Below are 19,014 nucleotides of genomic sequence, written 5' to 3'. Positions count from 1 at the left end.
ACAGAGGTTAGAATCCCCAGGGGGCAGGCACTCGACCTGCTTGACCACTTAGGGCTGTGGCCCTGGAATTTGACCTTGGAGTAATGACCACCAGGACTATGGCCTGGAGTCGTGGGAAGGAAGGGAGCATATCAAGACGGCTCCTTCCTGCCCTGCTCTGTCCCCAGAGCTGATGTCATCCCCCTTCTGTGAGCTGCACCAGCATGCTTGCTTTATTCCCCTCCTAAGTAACAGTTCTGTTGTGTGCTGTTGAGGCTCCCTAACTATGTAACTCTCTCCATTTCACCAGTGGGTCACAGGCCTGGGGGGCAACAGAGTGGTTTCTCCCAGGATTCCCCTGGAAGGAGGGGGGTAGGGGAGGAGGCTGCCCTCACCCAGCGTGGCCAACACGTGGCGAAGCTCAGCACCCATGACAGTGCCATTGCCCTCCTTGTCGAAGACCCGCAGCCCCTCCACGAAGTCCTCATAGGTGCCCGTGTCCTTGTTTTTGGAAATGTGCTGGAGCATGGGCAGGAAAGTTTCAAAGTCCATCATCTTGGTATTGAGTTCTGCAGAAAAATGGTCCCAGGTTCCAGGGTCTAAGGCTGGGGTGGGCACACCCCTCCCCCGTGCCTGGTAATGAGGAGCTATCCCCACCGCCCCCACAGTTCTACAACAGTCTACACCAGTTCTCACAGCAGTCTACTCCAGTGTGCCATTTAAAAGCAAGCTACCACAACGAGGCACTTTATAGTCTACTGAGCAATGCACGGTTTCCATAACCCTTTGCTATTCACGAAGGGAGTCTGCTGCCCTGAGCCACCACGGAGGGCTCTGTCCAGAACCCCTTGCCTACTTTTGGGAAACAGTCCTCCCTTCATGGCATTTTCTTATAGACCTCACCCTCCACCACCTGTGATTGGGTGAGGAGCAGCTAGGCCAATCAGAGATCTTCCCTGGGACTTTTAAACCCTTGGTGGGGGCTTGGGCCTCACTCCCTTTTTTTTTTTTTAAGCTTTAAACTTTTATTCATTTGTGTATTTATTCATTTATTTATTTATTTATTTTTAGACACAAGGTCTTCTTGTTCTGTCATCCAGACTGGAGTACAGTGGTGTGAGTATAGCTCACTGCAACCTCAAATTCCTCGGCTCACGGGATCCTCCTGGCTCAGCTTCCTAAGTAGCTGGGACCACAGGTGCATGCCACCATGCCAAGCTAAATTTTTAATTTTTGTAGAGATGGAATTTCACTATGTTACCCAGGCTGGTCTCAAACTCCTGGCCTCAAGTGATCCTTCCAAAGCACTGGGATAACAGCATCCCACTGCCCACTGCTGTCACTGCCTGACCTTCTCACTCCTCCGTAGGTGTCAGCACCTACCACCAGGAGGCCTGGCAAATCAGCATGGAGCCAGATCCTCCAGCAAACCATTACCGCATGTCTCCTGGTCAGCATGGCCCTGTGACTGGCCTCAGTGTCCTCACTGGGACAACGGGAGGATGTCGGGAAAGATTCTCATGCTATCCTGCAGGATGGATGGCAGCCCACCCAGACAGTCTCCCTGGGACTGACACTATGGGGGCTCTTGGGCAGGTGCACTACCTTCCTGTTTTGGCTTCCCCAGGACACGGAGCACCTCCGCCTGTGTGGGGTTCTGGCCCAGCGCCCGCAGGACATCCCCACACTGCCCGTAGGTGATCTTCATCTCACACTTGGGTGTGCGGTCGAACAGCATGAAGGCTTCCTTGAACTCTGCCAGGAGAGGGCAGTGAGCCACAGACACTCCCAGGCTCAGCCTACCCCACTCCCCACACCCCTGGCAGGACCCTCAGACCAGGGAACCCCAGCCCAGTCCTGCAACCCCTGGACTCAAGACCCCTGCTCACCTTCAATCTGCTCAGGTGTGAACTCGATCTGAAAAGAGACCCCAAAGACTCAGATGCCCGGCTTAAAAGGTGGGACCACACCTCCTCCTGGGCACTCCGTGGCCAGCCCAGAATGTCAACTGTCTCAGCCTGTCCCATTCCAGCATCCCAGCCTGCACCCCCAGGACCTCCTGCAGTCCACCTTGATGCTCTCCTGCCTCCTTGACCCCTCCACCTGTCCAGCCAGAAGGCCTTGAGTCTGTGTGCACCCAGCCCCTGATTCTCGGTGGAATCAGGGGTAGCAGTGAGGAGGGAGGCCGCATGCCCAAGGTCTCAGGCCAGTGGGGGCCTTACCTGATGCTCCTGGTTCTGGACAGATGTGCCTTAAGACGCAAGCCCCAGTCAGGCTGGCTTTGCTTGGGGCCTGGTGGGCAGGACTGTCAGCAAAAGTGATATGGGAAGGCCCAGGGTGGCAGGAGGAATAAGGGCAATGGTATAGGCTGAGGGCTTGTGGCAGCATCAGGGGTGAGCACAAGTGTGCATGTGTGTGTGTGAGCATGTGTCTATATACGTCTGCCTTCACAGAGACCCCTGAGCCCTCAAGACCGGGCAATCACTCACCAGCCCCACCTATACCTATTTCTCACACACCCTGTCTGTAGGCCCCTGGGAAGCTCCTGCACCCCAGGACAGCACAGGGCCAGGGCAGTGCTGCTGAGTGTTTGCTGAAGTCACATTGGGGCCACCTTGATTGACGTCAATCAAGAGGCCTCCAGGGATCCAGTGTCCCCCTCCTCACCGGATACCAGGTCTATTTTTATCACTGCAGTCACTCGCCCCAAGGTCAAGGTCACACGAGGGAAAGGAGCTTGGGGGAGGGGCATGACTGACGTCTCTTTCATGGCTGCTGCCTCGGGGACCCACCAACGTCCACAGTGCATGCCGGCACAGAGGGACACCCTGTTCAGGGCCACCCTACCATGTCTGTCCCTCCTGGCTTCCGGCTCAACCAGAAGAACAGGTTGGGAAGAAGAGGTTGTCATTCCTGGCTCCCTGAGCGCTCTCTCTACCAGGAAGCCTGCTGAGATTAGGATATCTGGGCTCCTGGGAAAGGTTCCCTGCCCTTTACCTGCCACCTGGGGAAGGGGGAAGAGGGCCCATGAGGGGTCTCATTGTCCCTACCTCTCAGAAGGGTGTCTGTGCCAACCTCAGACCTGGCGAGAAAGGACAATGCCACCACGGGCCATGGCTGTGGTCAGAGCCTCACCACGAGGCCTGCAGAATGCAAGCCTGAGACCTGGGGTGACCAACTCCAGGTGCATATACTCTGAATGGTTCCCAGCAGCCATGCAAGAGGGGACTTGCTGTTCTGTTTCACAGCTGAGGAAACCACACCTCAGAGCACTGAAGAACTTGGCAACTAAAATGGAGCAGAGTCGGAATTTGAACCCTTGCCTCGAAGGACATGGTAGGTGTCTCTGGGAAGGGCTCATGAACAGGAGGCAAGACTTCACCGATGGAATATAGGTCTTGCTGGGCATGTGGGGATGGGGAGGGTTCCACAGGGCTCCTGAGGAGGCAGCCAGGGCAGCAGTGGTCCCAGCCAAGAACAGGGAGCAGGCAGGACACAGGGTACGTGCTGCTATGCAGATGCCACAGGTGGGAGTCATGGCTCCCTCCAAGTTTAGACTCTGAGAAAGACTTCCCAGCTGGGGAAGGGCTCCTGGGGCCACTGGTCATACCACCATGACCAGCTTCCTGCACAGCTTTCAGAATGTCCCCAGTCAGCTGATGCTTCAAGTTCCTTACCTAAAAGCTGAGGCCCGGAAGTGCTGTACCAGCTTTGGGCTCGGTGACTTGAGCGAGACCCAGCCTGGACAGGGGCCCTGCTTCTTACTCCCCATCTCATCCACCCTGGGAGCGTGTATGGACTTGGGACCCTCAGCTGAAGAAGGAAAATCCCTGCCTGGCTCCCACTGGCTCCGGGATTCCCCAAGGATGAGAAGTCCAGGGAGAAGGGCAAGGGAGAACCCATTTCCAAAACCACTGAAAAGACAGTCCAGACTCAAACCCCAGTCGAGACCCCACCCTTAGTTCTCAGCAGCACCAGGGGAGTCCTGCAGAACGTCTGACCACCATCCCTCCTGCTGCAGCCTTTCTGATGCCTGAAGCAGGCAGGGCTTGTCTGACCTCTGCACAGAAGCTTCCAGCGTCAGCTCAGTGCTCACTTCCAGAGCCTGACCTGCCTCTTGCTAGGTCCACTCTGGGATCCACTCACTTGCCTTGCTCCTACTGCCACCAACCAGCTCCCATACCCACCTTGATCTTGGAAGCATCAAACTCGACCTCCTTAGGGCGCTCAGGTTCAGGGGGAGGTGCGGGAGCGGGAGCTGGAGCTGGAGCTGCCTTGGCGGCCGCCTTGGCATCATCCTTCTTGGGCTCTGGCTTTTTGGGGGCCATTGGGGCTGTAAGTATAGAGAGGGATGTGGAAAGAAGAATGCAGAAAGCAGGGTAGGTGAGCCGCCTCGCTCAGGCCTTTATCCTGCCCAGATACTTCATGACCCCAGCCCCACCCCTGCAGTGCACAATAGGGACAGGGCCATAAAAGGATATGGCTAGGCTCAGGGGCTATTTTGGGGCCTGGGGAGGGCATTGTTCGGGCTCAGGAATGGGTAGGGGAGGAGGGATCTCCATTCCTCCCAATCACCTGTTGGGAAGGGGGAGGGAGAAAGGAGGACAAAGGCCACTGCTTCTCACACACAGACACACACACACACACACACACACACACTCTTCTGCAAACCCGCACATACCCACACAGGGCCCTGCTGCCCCTCCGCAGGTCCGTAAGATGAAGAGGTGAAGAAGGGTGGACCAAGTACACGCTATGTGTTGTTTTGGGACCAGAAGGACTGGGATGACCTAAGGGCACCTCTGAACTTTAGCTCTCATCTGTGCATCAAAGTCCCCTGTACCTGTGTCTGTGTCTATGACCATGTCCGCGTGGGGGAAGCCGGAGGTCAGCATGTGTCTGTGTGTGTTGTCTCTGTGTCTGCGTCTGGTGTCTGTGTGTCTGTGGGTCTCTGTGTGTCTGTGTTTGTTGGTGAGGGGTCTGTGTACACCTGTGTGTGTTGTCTGGGTGCCTCCATGGTGGGGGACTCTGTGTGTGCCTATGTGTGCTCCATATCTGTGTCTATGTAAGGGATGGCCCAGGTGTCTGCATTTGTCTCTGTGGGTCTGGGTCTTTATGTGTGTGTGTGTCTGTATGTCTATGTGAGTGTGTCTGCGGGTGTTGCTTCTGTGTGTTTATGTCTGGGTGTTTACATGTGTCTGTATGTGAGTATCTGGTCATGGCAGGCAGCTGCAGCCCTGGCTATGGGTCCAAGGGTCTCCAGGAACCCCCCACAAAGGGCAAGAGAAAGGATGCTGCTCCTTGTAGGGCAGTCGCCCCAGGCCAGTTCAGCAGCCTGCCTCTTCGGCCCCTGCTGGCCCAGAGACCACTGTCTCAGCTTTCACCCCTGGATTCCTCCTTTCCCTCTCTACAGCCCCCAGGGATGCACATTTCCCTACACACCCCAGGCCTGGCTCCCCACTGCACCCTCTGCCCAGAGTGCCCTCGCCCCGTCTGCCTGACACATTCAAGGTTCGGCTCTACTGGCCCTCTTCCAGAAAGCTCTCTCCAGTGCTGTTCCACTGCCCCATGTTGCCCTCTGCCGACCCTTTTGTCAAGGGCTCTGAGAGGGTCTGCCTCTCTGAGGAACTGCAAGCTGCCGAGCAGGGTCTGCCCCGGTGCAAGGACGCTCACCCCCATTCCTACCACTCGGTGCCCACCTCCAGTGCCCATCCTGCAGTGCCGGGCCCTCAGGGTCCATCCCAAGGCCCAGCCTTCAGCAGATGACAGTGACAGAGTGCAGCCTGATGGGACTGCCACTTGGGGAGGTGGGAAGGCTGAAGTGGCACAAGGCTCTTCCCGCACGGGGACGCCAACAGTGGGGACATCTTGCAAACACATTGGGCTCTGTTCCTTGCCCAGCATCTGCGCCTGGGGGATGGGAAGGAGGCGCTCCTGGTTATTTTTAAGTGCCTGGAGCCTTTGATAGAAACTTCAGAGGCAGTGCCCCCACCCCCAGGGATTTCCCTGGTGTGGCGAGGGGCTAAGCCTGAGGCTGAGAGGGTGCTGTGGGGCCCAGGGCCTCTACCTGGTGCGCCCTGCTGTCTTCCTACTGGGCCCAGTCCCTCTCATCCTGTCACTCCGCCTCACAGGGAGGGACAGCAGTCCAGGACTGGGGCCGGCCAGCTCCTGACTGGAACACATTCTGCCTCTCATCTGGAGGGCAGAACACCCACATCTGGAAATCTGACAACATCCGGGGCTGGCGGGGGGAGTGCGGGGGGGCAAGTTTTTCACTTTTCTTCCAGATGTTTGGCAACAGTATTGAGAAAGAAACGGGTGGGGGGAGGGTCAGTAGAGACGAGCCAGAAATACCACAAGGGGAGAAGACAGCCAGAGGGACATGCAGAGGGGCCCCGGGGAGGTCCCACCACCCAGGCCTGCCGACCCTCAGGACAACGGGCTCTGGAAGTCACACAGGAACCCCAGCCACCCACAGACACCACCACCAAGACCCATTTTCTTGCGTTCATCATGAGGGAAGCAGAGGGTCAGAGCAGAGGACATACACAGGGCCCCCTCTCCCATCTCATTTCTTTCATCCTCACACAATTGCCATCCCTTGGAAACCACCCAGCATCGGCCCAAAAGGGGGTAAGCCAGTGACAAGAGCGTCCTGAGCCTCAGCGTCCAGTTCTGTGATCCAGGATGGGCAGGCTCATGCAGCCAGCCAGAGCCACATAGTGCCACCTTTCTCCACCTGTGCATGGCAGGGTCAAGGCAGTGGCTTGGGCCCCTTCTGTCATACACAGTGCAAACGTGGTCCTGCAGCAGGGACAGGGTGCACAGAGCCATCCTCACTCCCTTATCGTGACCCAGATGAAAGCTAGGGCCAGGATGGTGACCACCTGAGCTCTGATTCTGGGCATGCCCCTGCTGGCTTGGGAGCAACAGTGCCCCAGGGCTCACCCACAGGCCCACCCTCAGACCTATAACAGCTGCCCAGTCCCCAGTAGGGACTCTTCAGGACCAGCCAGAGCCCTCCCAGGCACACCGAGGCCAGGAGCAAGGCAGGGGGTGAACAGGAGGCAGGAAGGTGGGCAGAGAGTTGAGGGTGGAGGGAGGAAGGGTGGGCAGCAGTGGGCAGCAAGAACAGGCCACACCATGCCTGGCACTCCCCTCTGTCTCCCACATCCCAACCTGAGCTTTGTGCCCTTCAGGAGTCAGCCTAGCAGGCAGGATCTGGGCAGGGCCTCGGGGGCCTGGAGAGCCAGGGCCGGGGGTCTGGGTCCTACCGCTTCAGCTCCCAAAACTCTGATGTCTAAGCTGCAGCCCAGTGTGCTGCAGGCTGGCACACACCATGTCCCAGAGCCCTCTCAGGCAGCCACCTTACCTCTCCCTTCCCCTAGCCAAGAGGAATGTGGGAAAGATGTGGGCCCTGACTTCTGAGGAGTCTGTGGACTAAGACACAAAAGCCCGACCACGTCAGCCTTCTTCCAAGCTCTTGTTACCTGGCGTCTTCCGTGCATCTGCCTTCCTATGAATGTCAGCCATCACAGGAGGGAGGAATGTTCTGTTCTTCCACAGCTACATTTTCGCAGGATCTGGTACACCATAGGCATTCAATAAATGCTGGATGAACAAATGTTCCAAATATCTCAGTTTACCCACCTCTCCCAGAGGTACTGGAACCCCTTGCTAAACCCTGTCCTGGAGTGGGCCCGGAGAGATGGGGAGATTTGCCAACTGACTGACAGGAGCTCTGGCGGTGCAGAGGGCACTCTGGGACACTAGTGCGGCCAGTAGCTGCCTCCAAGCCCACCCACCACTTTCCCATGCCCACTGCAATTCAGGCGGGCTCTTCACAGCCTAAAGAGGTGAGGTCGACCCCTGTGGTACAGGCAATGACTGGACCACGACCAGCCAGCAGGGGGCGCAGAAGGGATGGGAACCGACCTTTGGTTCCTGAACTCAAACCCCAGAACCCAGTATCTCAACCCAGACCCCAGATCAGGAACCCAGAACCCTAAGCTCAGACCCCAGACTCAGGTCTCACAATTTGAGTGCCAGACTTAGAACCCAGAAGCCAGATTCCAGGGCTAGACCCGACTGTGGAGACCTAGACCAAGATCCTGGCACCCAAACCCTGATTGAAGACTCCAAGACCCAGGATGGCAAACCCGGACCTTCAACCCAGACTCCAGACCCCGGACCCCAGACACAGGACCCATGATTCTAAACCCAGACCCCAGATCCGGGACTCAAGCCCCAGGACTCTAAACCCAGACTTCCAGGACTGCAAACCCAAACCCCAGACCCAGGACCCAGGACAGGGGCTGACGGGTTTCCAGATCCGCGTGGCCCTGTGTGGACAAGGCCAGTGGGAAGGGGCACCAGGGGGTCACACTCTTGGCAACAGCAGGGGTAACTGCTTGGCAGATCTCCCTGGTAGCGTTCAGAAGGGCATGAAGAATGTCCATCATCCTGTCAGAGTCAATTTGGGGAGCTCAGACTATGGTTGCCACGTGGAGGGTGGGCAGAAGGAGGTAAGGGCCAGCTGTCCCCTGGGCCCAAGAGCCAGAGGCAGGGAAACAGGGTCGGGCTCCCCACGTGCCCTTGTCCCCTGGGCCGCAGGCTCCGCAGGCAGCCCTGGCCCGCCCTGGCCTGCCGGTCCCGCCCCTCCTGGCCCACAGCCTCTGGGCTGGGACGCAGGCCCACACTTCCCGGAGGAGTCGAGAACACGGCCTGGGCCAGACCCAGAGCCTTAGAAGTAGGTCAAATGTTGCCGCGCAGCAGGTCCTGGGGACCCTGTCCTGGTGTGGGCAGGCCCGTGGGCTGTAGCTCACTTACCAGGGCCCACTTGTGTGTCCACAGAGATGTGAACCCACCGCTACACGCTGGACACCCACGAACACAGACCCCACGCGGGGCCCCTAGGTCCCTGTCCAGCTGCACAGATGGGGAGACCGTGGCCCCAAGGAGGCAAGGGCTGCCCAGCAACTCTGACTAGAGGTGGCACGAGGCAGGCACAAGGACCAGGAGAAGGAGATAAATTTCTACACCATCCCATGGCCCTGGAGCCTCAGATGAAAGTCCGACTCCTAGCAGGATTTCCCAGCAAGGCCGCTCTGCCACTAACAGGATGGAGCCCACCTCCCAGAGGCACAGCCCCCGGCCTTGAGAGATGGAAAAGAGTACCCAAGGGGGAGGCAGTAGACTCCCTATGCTCCTGTGACCCGGGCTGGTCCCTGCTCCTCTTGGCTTCAGTTTCCCCACCTGTACCATGGCCATGGGTGTGGCAATGTGATTCCAGGTTCAGAGGACAGTCTCTGCCCCTGAGTCCCAGCCCATCCTCACTACCCCCACACCACACACAGACAACTCTGTCCTCGAGCAGGCCAAACACAACCCTCAGGCCCCTCCCTCTGCCCACTGTGCTGACGGGGACCAGATGCTCCAACCTTGTGGTTCTAGGGGTGGGGGTGGCAGGGCTCAGCGGGCTGGCAGGCAAACCCTGGTTTTGGCCCAGGGACCTATAATCAGCTCCTGCCCCTCTGATCCCGGCCCAGGACTGACGCTTAGGGCTGTGGTGTCCTGGCCGGCTGTGGCCACGGCCGCTATATTTGGGAGCCCAATTCAGCATGAGGGAGGGGTGGGCAGGCAGAAGCCTCTAGGGACACAAGCCTCATGAGGGACAGGATGGGGACAGCATTGGCCAGGCTTAGTCCATTCTGGAAGAAAGGTATGGCTCTGACTTTTCAGGGGCCTGGACTGGGGGACCTCAGCCCCACTCTCAGCAGCTAGTCTCAGGAGGCAGATTGAAAATGTGTCTGGAGATACTGCACCCCTGTTTAGTCCAAAGAGTGAGCATCAGTTGGGTCTGTGCATTCTGGATGCATGAGATGGAGTCTCGGGATGCCAAGGGGTCATGAGAGCTCTGGAGGGATGAGGTTTGGGGTACCGGGGTCTGGGATAGGAGAAGAGGTTGCCAATGTGCTAATCAAAGAAGCTGAGAAAACAAAGGCCTGGGGCTTGGGTCGGGAGGAATGGAGCAAGGTGCAGCCCTGAGCCCCAGCTCCCCCGCTCTGCCTGCTGGTCCAGCTTCCGGACAGGGGCCTGGCCCCTCCCCACAGCATGGCCTGTGGCCTCCCTGAACTGCCTTGGACATTCCCTGCCACTGGGCCAAACCCTGTACTCTCCCACCAGCAGCTTCCCAAAGAGCAAATATTTATTGTCCTTGGAAGAAAAAAAAAGACTCCCCTTTTAGGATCGGGGTCTGGGAGCTGCTATTGAGGTTTGCAGGGGCTCAGCAGCGGCCTGAAATGACCAGAAACCCCACCTAGACGGACTGAGGAAGAAAGGAGGGTGCGCCATGAGCCGGCCTTGGAGGAGACCGCCAAGGCTGCCCTGGGTGCTGGGCTGGGGCTCTGCCCAGCGCTGCACCCTGGGCCACACTCCTCCCTCCCCTTGCCTCCATTTCCCCAAGGCTTCCCCAGAATAGGTCTGAGGACCTGCAGACACTGCCACACGAGGTGTGAACATGTGTGGCTGGACAGGTGTGGATAGTCTATGTGCGTGTAACCATGGACAAGAGGATGAGGCCACATGTGTGATTCTGTGGGAGTGTGTCATCTTGCGTGCTTCCATGTGTCACCATGGGCACGAGGCTGTGACTCTGCGTGGGCATGAGCGTGTCTGCGTGCTCCTGGCTCTGTGTGCGTGTCTGTCTGTGAGCCTGTTCATCTGTTGGCATGGGTGGGGAAGGGGCATGTGGACACAACCTCTGTTGAATGGCCAATTCAGTCAAAAATGCAAGTAAATTTAGCAGGGGAAAAAAAACCCGTCAGTCAGACGAGGAGTCTGAATTGAGTGGTTGTTTGAGTGGATGGACCGACTGTCTCAGGCAAACAGTTCATGCTGGCTGGGAGGAGGAAGCAGCTCCCCTGGGCCATCACAGAGAAACTGGAGACAGGGACCCTTGGCTATGGCAGAGGTGAGACACAGAGACTGAGACAGAGATGGGAGGATGGAGAGAGACAGAGAAAGAGAGAGATGAGGCAGTCAGAAACAGCGGGGAGAGAGGGTTGGTGGGAGGGTCCGGGACAAATGTTGCCCCAGGGAAGGATGTAGCTTCCTGGAGCCTGCAGACACGCACGAATGCACACCATCCTGTCACCCCTCACCTCGGCTCCCAGCCAGTGTAACCCAAATTCATTCCCACCTCTCACCCATCCTCAAGCAGCTCCAAGTGGACAAGGAGTGGGCACCAGACCAGGATGCAAGGAGAAAGGGTGGGCATGGGCACCTGGACAGAGGGACAGGATGACAGATGAAGAAGGCAGTGCCTGGGACAGGGATGACAGTGATGGAGGTGAAGACAGGAGGGTGACAAGGAGGCCACAGTGGTGGTGACAGTGAAGAGGGAGTGCTGGCTGGGAGGGCCTCCCTGCCCCCTTGCAGACCCCACCTAGCCATGGTGGCCCCCTACACCCAGGGCTCTCCCCACTCTGGCCCCTCCCGGAACCAGCTGTGGCCTTGCCTCCAGTGGCCATACAGAAATTCTCTGTGGCCCAGGGTGTGGATGCTGCATTAAAAACGGCCCAAGCTCCCAGCCAGGAATAGTTAGGGTCAACTCTGGTACCTGCCTGTGTGAGTATTTATACATCCACCCTCCCAGTGTGGTTATGTCTGAAACACACACACTATCCCCAGGCAGGCTAACCCACCCCTGATGTGTGTCTGTCTGGAGATACCCACGGGACCCTAGACACTCCCTACTCTACCTACTCCACCTTTGCCTAGTCCCTTTCCACCAGTACTGGGACAGCAGGAATCACACTGAAATGTGTGTGTGCACACGTAGCTTCCTGGAGCCTGCAGATATGCACTCAGGAACCCTAGCCCAAGGGAGCTTGGGCCAAGAGCAGACACGCTGTATCACACACCTTTACCACATATCCTCATGCTTCATAGAAACCTTTGCATGCATGTTCACATGCCTGTGCACACATGTCCACACTTCTTTGTACACAGGCTTTCGCACACATGTATACACACATTCACATGCCTTTGTGTACACATCCATGCACTATCCCACATACACCTAATGCACCACATATTTTAGCTCACAGGTATAGAAAGAACATGCAAGTATAATTTCCAGGCAGAAATGAGCACTGGGAAGGAGGAGCAGGGCTGGAGGCAGCCAAAATCAGGGAATCCTACCAGGCCTGCCTGGCACGGTAGTGTCCACATCTGTTTGTGTGTGAATGTGTGCATCCCGACATTTGGGACCTTTCCACTGCCTCCTCCCACCCCATCCCACCCTGTTCACAGAAGGGGAAACAGAGGCCCAAGCAGAGTAGCTGAGCGGGGAGGTCAGCGTCCTGGTTTGGGGCTTTGGAGCTTCAGCATCTGTGTTGTTCTTGGCACATCCGGGCCAGATAAGGACGGGGTCAGAGCTTGGCTCTCGTGGGAAAGGACTCTCTGGAAGGCTCCCGACCCATTCCTTTCCCAGATCTTGGACCTCAGTGTAAGCAGAGGGAAGACAAAAGGGAAGGACAGATGGTTGGGAGACAGGCAAGCTCCCATCAGGTCAGCCTTGAGGGCTGTGGGGAGACCACAGCAAGTTCAGAGACTCACAGGTACCCAGGAATGTGTAGTAACCCCCTCAGACCAGCACAGGAACCCCCAAATGCAGAGCCTAGAGCAGACGGGTAAGGGTGAGGCCAGGAGCCCAGCTCTCTGCAGCATCTGGCCTTGGAGCCCTCTGCTCCAGGGAGCCTCATGCGGTTTTAGAGCCAGGGCTGAGATAAATGCCTCTGTGCCCCAGAGGTCTGGAGCTGGGTTGGATGAGAAACTGTTCTGGGGAGATAGTGGAATGTTAGGAGACACTGGAGCATCCTCTTCCCATCCAAAGCAGATGAGGGTACAGGTCCTGGGATTGGGTTTGTGTTGGCTGGGAACTCAGCTCTGGTGCTGGCCCCATCACTGACTCCTGTGGAACCTCTTTCCCTGTGGAGACCTCAGTGTTCACACCTGCACAGTGGGGCAGGAGTTTCCTAAAGGTGGGCTCAGCAGGTGCACGGTCCTCCCAAGGCAGTCAGGGTGCAGCATCCCTGGACCTGAGTCTCCTCCTTCCCCACTGCCTCAGCCTGTGCCCCTGGCCAGGTCTCAGTGAGGGGCAGAGGGCTGGAGCTTGAAGCCAAGACAACAGGGGAACAATTGGCTGGAATTCTGCATAAACACAGGGGCTCATCCAAGGCTGCAGATGAGCTGGGAGAGGCTGGGGAGTTCCTGTGCCCCCAGGGAGCCCTGCCTGACAGTGAGCCCATCCATCCAAAGGGGGGCCCTGCCTTCGGGAGTCCTGGTCTGAGAGCATAAGCAGCAGGACAGCCTCTGTGGGGGATTTAGCAGGGGATGCTGTAGGGCCCCGAGACCCCTCCCTCAGCCCACCCCCAACCAGCATGCTCACGGCCCCGGCCCCACCTAGAATCATTGGAGATACAGCTCCCAGGGGCAGGAAAACAAGAAACCATCATCGACTGCGGCTACCAGGAGCCGCCACCACCTCTCAGGCCCCTCCTCGCCTGACCTTGGGGTCCAGAGAGAGGACATGCCAGTCTCCCCACTCCCACGGTCTCACAGCAGCAGCTGCAGGGACAGCCAGGCTAGTCTGGGATGGGGGCCGAGGGTGGGTCCTCTCTGCCAATGCCAGGTTCAGCTCCTGTCTCAGGGTTAGGCTCCAGCTCAACCCCTGGGGCTGCTTCCTGGCTTTCTGAGAAGCTGCCGTTAGGCGGATTCCATCTCATAAGGTTCCTTGGAGGAAAATGTTCCAACAATGAAGGGATCTGTCTCTGATCCTGGGACCTGCTCATGAGGAAACTGAGCCACCCCATGGCAACTGAGAGACGAACAGGTAAGGGAGCAGGGTGTTTGGAATCCACAGCTCTGGCCAATAGGTGTGCCCTCCCCGAGAGATGGAGGCTTCTCAGCAGAGCCACAGAGACAACCCAGCCCCGAACTCAAGGGCTCGCCATCTGTTGGGACAGAAGCAGCAGCCTATCATGCTGTGCTAAATTTTCTAGTCAAACCAGGAGATCTGAGGTCTCACTCTGCTGGGAGTTGAAGGGTACAGATCCAGGAAGGGTTCAGAGAGGAGGGGGCCTTTGGAGGGCAAACAAGAGCCACCCAGGCAGAGAAGGGAAGGACAAATCAGACAGCAAGAAGTGTAGGGGCAGAGGCCAAGAGCTCATGGAGGGTTCAGGGAATGGGAACACAGGGCAGTGGGGCTAGGCAGGGAGTTGGGTCCCCCAAACTCTCAAGTCTCTGCATCTCCCAGCTGAGCCCGACACACAGTAAGGTGCATGCAGGGGCCATGGAAGGCAGGGCTGAGCAAGCAGAACACGTCATTGTTCCTCCTCTTCCTCCTCATCCTCCTCTGTTTGCAAGGTCATCACTTCCTTGCCCCACTCCACCTCCAAGGAGCCCTGTGTGGTTATGCTTGATTGGGAAAATGGATGTGGAGCCGCTGAGGTGGAGGGTGGGGGTGGTCACTCTTCCATCTTGAACCCAACTCTGCTCTTGGGGCCAGGAGTGGCTTCCGTAGCCAGCTGTGCTGAGACAGGGTGCTGCTGTGAGGACAGGATGTACTGGATGGCCCTGAGTTCAGTGCTCCAGTCCCTTGCCTCCACAGCCCCTACACCAGCTCAGGGAAGGAATGCAGCAGGACTGCAGGAAGCCTAGACCACTGGCCTCCCCAAAAAGGTCATGACTAGTCTGGGAGGCAGAGAGGCCCCAGAGATAGAGCAGAGGTCAGGGCAAGCAGGAGCTGGCGTGTGACTTTGGGCAGAGGCCTGACCTCGCTGGGCCAGACTGGCTGCCAGTGTCCCCTCCAGCTTGAGGGAGGCATCTGAGTTATGCCTAGCCACCTCCCGTTACGCCCAGCACGTCCTCCACACTGATGACCCACCTGTGCCCAGTGAGAGCCCTTCTGCCTCTTCCAAAGAGGCTCACCTCAGAGGGCACGGGTGTCTGAAGGCCTGGAGACTTGCTCTGGATAAGGGGGGTGACCTTTGGCACGCCATTGCTTCTCTCTGGATGTCGCTTTCCCATACACGGTTTTATAAACTTCCCCAAGTGCTTCCCCTCTCCGGCCAGTTCAGCCAATGTCCACGGTGCCTCTGGGCCAGGCTCAGTGCAGCCTCCAGGATGGCCGGGGGGAGACACACCCCTGATTCCAGCCCTAGAGATGTTCCCAGTGTCCGCCAGCTCATTGCCTTGCCCCAGACAGTGTCCCCTGAGGCATTTAGAGTGAGAGGAAACTGAGGCCCAGAGATTTGGCTCCGCACGACCAAGGACCACCCACATAGACGGTTCCTCCAGGCCTAACAGGGCAGGAGTGTCAGGACTAGGGGTTCTCCAACCGAAGTCTCCCGGCCACAGCCCCCGGCAAGGACCCAGTGTCTGAGCTAACCCCCTCCCCACCACCTCCTCCTTCCTGGCCCCCACCTCCCTTCAAACCGCAGGGCCCAGCCGGCCTCTGGAACGCGTGCCCAGGACCTCGGTGATATTTTGAGTTTAAGAAAACTTTGCAGTCGGCAGGAGCTCTTAAAGGTTATAAATAGCAGCAGCGGGAGCCCATGCCGGGAGAGGCGGAAACACGTGTCAAACACGCCTGGGAGGGGGTATTCCGAGGCACAGACTCCCCCACACATACACACTAGGGACGCACTAGGCTTCTGGGGATTTTACAACCACTGGAGCGGGAAGTCACACTCCACCCAGAAGGTGTCTGGGAAACAGGACCCCCTTTGGCCCTCCAACCAGTGTCCCCAGTGGCTGGCCAGGTTGCCTGGGCATGTGGGAGCACTGTTGAAAGGGGATCTGGTGGGGAGGCCTTTCTCCTACCTCACTCCCTGCCACCATGCCACCAGGAATCTCCCTCGGAGCTGCCCTTGGGAACAGCAGGGCTAGGGGTGGATTTGGAGAGAGTCCACTCTAACCCCCGTCTGTGGCAGGGAGAACTGAAGACCTGGGTGGGGACAGAATGGTTTCCAGGTCATGGGAAAGCTAGAGAAGGTTTGGACCCCCAAGCCACAGTTCTTCCCATCGAACACTCCTGCTGCCTCTCTTCCATTTCCAGGGACCTCGGGATGATGCTCTAACTCCCCCGAAGAAAGCACAGAGATGGGCACAAAGATGACAACACACAACACTGAGGGACGCGGACCCGAGGCCTCATCCCCCAGCATCCAATCCCAGTGCTTCTCCTTCCAGTGAAGACCTCCTGCTGAACAGATGTGGAACAGACCAGAGACTTGCCCTACTCCAGTGAGATGCACGCCCACACCCACGCCCACGCCCACGCCCACGCCCGCCCTGCCAGGCAATGGACTGTCAACAACCCAAGGCCAGGTATACGGTCTCAGCAGGGACATCAGCTCTGGTTTGGGCACAGCAGTCTCAGCCTTGCCTTGAGGGTCATGTGATTTGACAACATGCCCTCGGGAGCCTAGTCTGAGGAGACACCCTTCTGGGGCCTGATCTAAGAGAAATCAGTTTTGACGGCCCCATGGCCATGGAAGGAACCCTTCAAGCTCCACCGTCTCCCTGGATTTCCCAACTGCTCCACAATGTGCATGGGGCAAGAACTGTTACTCCACTGCAAATACCTGGAAACTCAGGCGTGTCTCAGGCTCCCACCCACCACCCCACTCACGCCTCACTCATTCCCCACCTGCTGCCCATGGCCCCCAGCAGGTCTGGGGGGCGGCAGCCAGCCTTGGCATCCAGGCGTTCTGAACCTCAGGGAGCCCCAAAGGGTTTATGGGGCTCCCAATGAATGGGAGCCTGTTGAGCTCGGAGGGGGCCGGGCCCGAGTAAACATGGCTGGGTCTGAGCTGCCATTCTCCCCCTGCCTCTTCCCCAGGACCCAGGACCAAAATACAACTTCCTGTCCCCGGAGCTGAGGGCCAGACTTGCCCCCCAGAGCCCTGGGCTGGGGCCCACAGGAGGAACACAAACTGGCAGGCCCAAGGCTCAAGGGGAGAAAGGCCTTCAGGTTTTCAGATTCCCAGGTCTACTTGCATCCAAGACTCAAGTGCTTGGGCACTTTACAGATCCCCTTTGAGCCTGAAACTGCCCAACTGTTAACAACAGATCAGGAAACTGAGGCCATGAGGAGGAAGGGGTCTGGCTCAAGGCTCCACACGTCAGAGCAGAACAGGCCTCAGCCTCCTGCTTCCCTGGCCAGGGAGGACGGGGCCTGTGGGCAGAGCAGGGCAGTGCATGTGGACTCAGGGGAAGGAGAGGCTCTGGCGGTCGAGAGCCAGGGCAACAGGGAGGTTTGACAGAGCACAGGGGAGCTCTCCCTCCTTTGGGCACAACTGCCCACTGACTCCCGCTGGTGTGGTCACAGAATGGCCTACGTGTCCCGCGATACCCCTTGGAGCAGTGCACTTCAGAGCAGCTGGGGCAGGAGCACCGTAAGTGCTGTTTGTCATAGTTTCACTATGTCCTCTGGCCAGTCCATTCTGCTTTTTGGTCCCGTTTCCCCCACCTGGAGGCCAGGTATCACCGAGCTCCCTGCCTCCCCGTCTAACTTGTGAAACAAAAAGTACTTTGGAAACTCTAATGAGTGGTACCCTCCCCAGGAGCCTGGAAGACCCAGGGAGGGGGGCCTAGGAACGTGCCCAATGGCTGAGGGTGGTTGGGGCCAGCTGCCTCACATGCAGGGCACTGGGGGCTACAGCTGGAATGTGCTGAGTGGCAGCTGCCACGTGAATCATTATACCTCATCAGGCTGAGCCTAGGACTTCCAGACACAAACCAGCTCAGACTGGGCTCAGGCAGAAGGGCAGCCTCCAGCCGGGTCACAGGGCTGGGGATGACGCTTCTGGGATCTTGCAGGGTCTCTGCCTCCCTGTCTGCCCACATCTTCATCCTGAGCAACCAGCCCTGGTTCTGAACACAGCTCGTTCTACAGACCCACAGAGAGGTCATCCTGTCCACAGCCCCCTGCCTTTGGGACCTGTGACAGCTTAAGCAGACCCTGGGCCTGGAAGGGCCTGGGAGGCAGATAGAGAGGGCTTCCTGGCTGACTCCTCACCAGGAGCCCACATTCCAGTGGGCAAGGAGTCAGATATGGGGTGACTGTGGGGCTGTAGGGGTCAGGACACAGGCAGGAGTGGAATGACGCCCCCACCCCAATCTCTTCCGTCTAGGAGCCACTGGGTACCCAGTGCTGGCAGATCAGGCCTTCTTGGGCCTCAGTTGTCCTGCCCATGACACAGGCAAGAACCACCTCCAGCTCCCCTCTGATTTCTCTGGGTGCCTTAAACTTGAGTGAAGTCACTAGTAGGGGCTGTGTTCATACCTCATGGCGGCCTGATATTCCTGAGATGTGGAAAGGACCAGAGGGTCAGACAGAGACACAGAGACTAAGAGAGAGGCGTGGCAGGGCAAGGGGAGGACTACTGAGGCACACACACATGTCTGGCAGCCTGAGTGGGCCCGGTTACCTGGCAGGCAGACCCATGGGTGCTGAGACGAGGGCCCAACCCAGGGCATCTGAACACTGGCATGCTTGGATCTGTCTCTGTTGCCTCCTACTCCTGACTAGGGGTCTGGGACAAAGTCCTGGGCCAGTGTAGGGCCTGGTAAAAAATAATTAATTTTTCTTTTCAAGTGGAAGCTCTGACTCAGGCCTTTTCCTGTCCTCAGCAGTGCTATCCTTGCTTAGGCCTGAGCCACAGAAGCTGCTCAGGGACTATCCATGGCCTCCCCGTGGCCAACTTGAGTCTGCTCTGCAGTTGTAGGCCCGACTTGGAAGGCCCGTGGGCTCCAGGTGAGTGAGGGCCAGGGGAGCCTGGGGGCCTGAGCACAGCTGGGAGGTCCAAGTCTGTGGTTTCCCCGGGGGTGAGTGTGTAAGTACCTGGGCCGGCTGTGCTGTGGGGTAGGCCGGCTGTGCTGTGGGGTAGGCCGGCTGTGCTGTGGGGTAGACAAGACATGCCTGCATGGAGACACATCTGTGGACCTGGTGTTATGACAGCAGGG

At 58.0% G+C, this 19,014-nt stretch overlaps 2 protein-coding genes across 2 annotated transcripts in view; one reads left to right on the top strand and one right to left on the bottom strand.

The window, feature by feature from the left end:
- The window catches only part of MYL3 (myosin, light chain 3, alkali; ventricular, skeletal, slow), a 28,437-nt gene that overhangs the window by 1,249 nt on the left and 8,174 nt on the right, over positions 1 to 19,014 (bottom strand). The window contains exons 2-6 of the mRNA XM_011981048.1: positions 7,352 to 7,562; positions 4,167 to 4,312; positions 1,869 to 1,896; positions 1,585 to 1,734; positions 375 to 548 (exon numbers count right to left, since the gene is read on the bottom strand). Coding sequence (XP_011836438.1) covers positions 375 to 548; positions 1,585 to 1,734; positions 1,869 to 1,896; positions 4,167 to 4,312; positions 7,352 to 7,487 — 634 coding nt within the window. The 5' untranslated portion in view covers positions 7,488 to 7,562. The remainder of the gene's footprint in view (positions 1 to 374; positions 549 to 1,584; positions 1,735 to 1,868; positions 1,897 to 4,166; positions 4,313 to 7,351; positions 7,563 to 19,014) is intronic.
- PTH1R (parathyroid hormone 1 receptor) overlaps positions 8,130 to 19,014 on the top strand; it is a 40,658-nt gene continuing 29,773 nt past the window's right edge. Inside the window, exons 1-5 of the mRNA XM_011981143.1 lie at positions 8,130 to 8,504; positions 8,593 to 8,728; positions 9,528 to 9,610; positions 17,378 to 17,444; positions 18,701 to 18,805. Coding sequence (XP_011836533.1) covers positions 8,130 to 8,504; positions 8,593 to 8,728; positions 9,528 to 9,610; positions 17,378 to 17,444; positions 18,701 to 18,805 — 766 coding nt within the window. The remainder of the gene's footprint in view (positions 8,505 to 8,592; positions 8,729 to 9,527; positions 9,611 to 17,377; positions 17,445 to 18,700; positions 18,806 to 19,014) is intronic.

Source organism: Mandrillus leucophaeus, unplaced genomic scaffold, assembly GCF_000951045.1.
Source record: "Mandrillus leucophaeus isolate KB7577 unplaced genomic scaffold, Mleu.le_1.0 Scaffold22, whole genome shotgun sequence".
In the NCBI taxonomy this organism is placed as follows: Eukaryota; Metazoa; Chordata; class Mammalia; order Primates; family Cercopithecidae; genus Mandrillus; species Mandrillus leucophaeus.
Note: the sequence above shows the minus strand (reverse complement) of the source record. Positions and strands in the feature narration are given on the sequence as shown.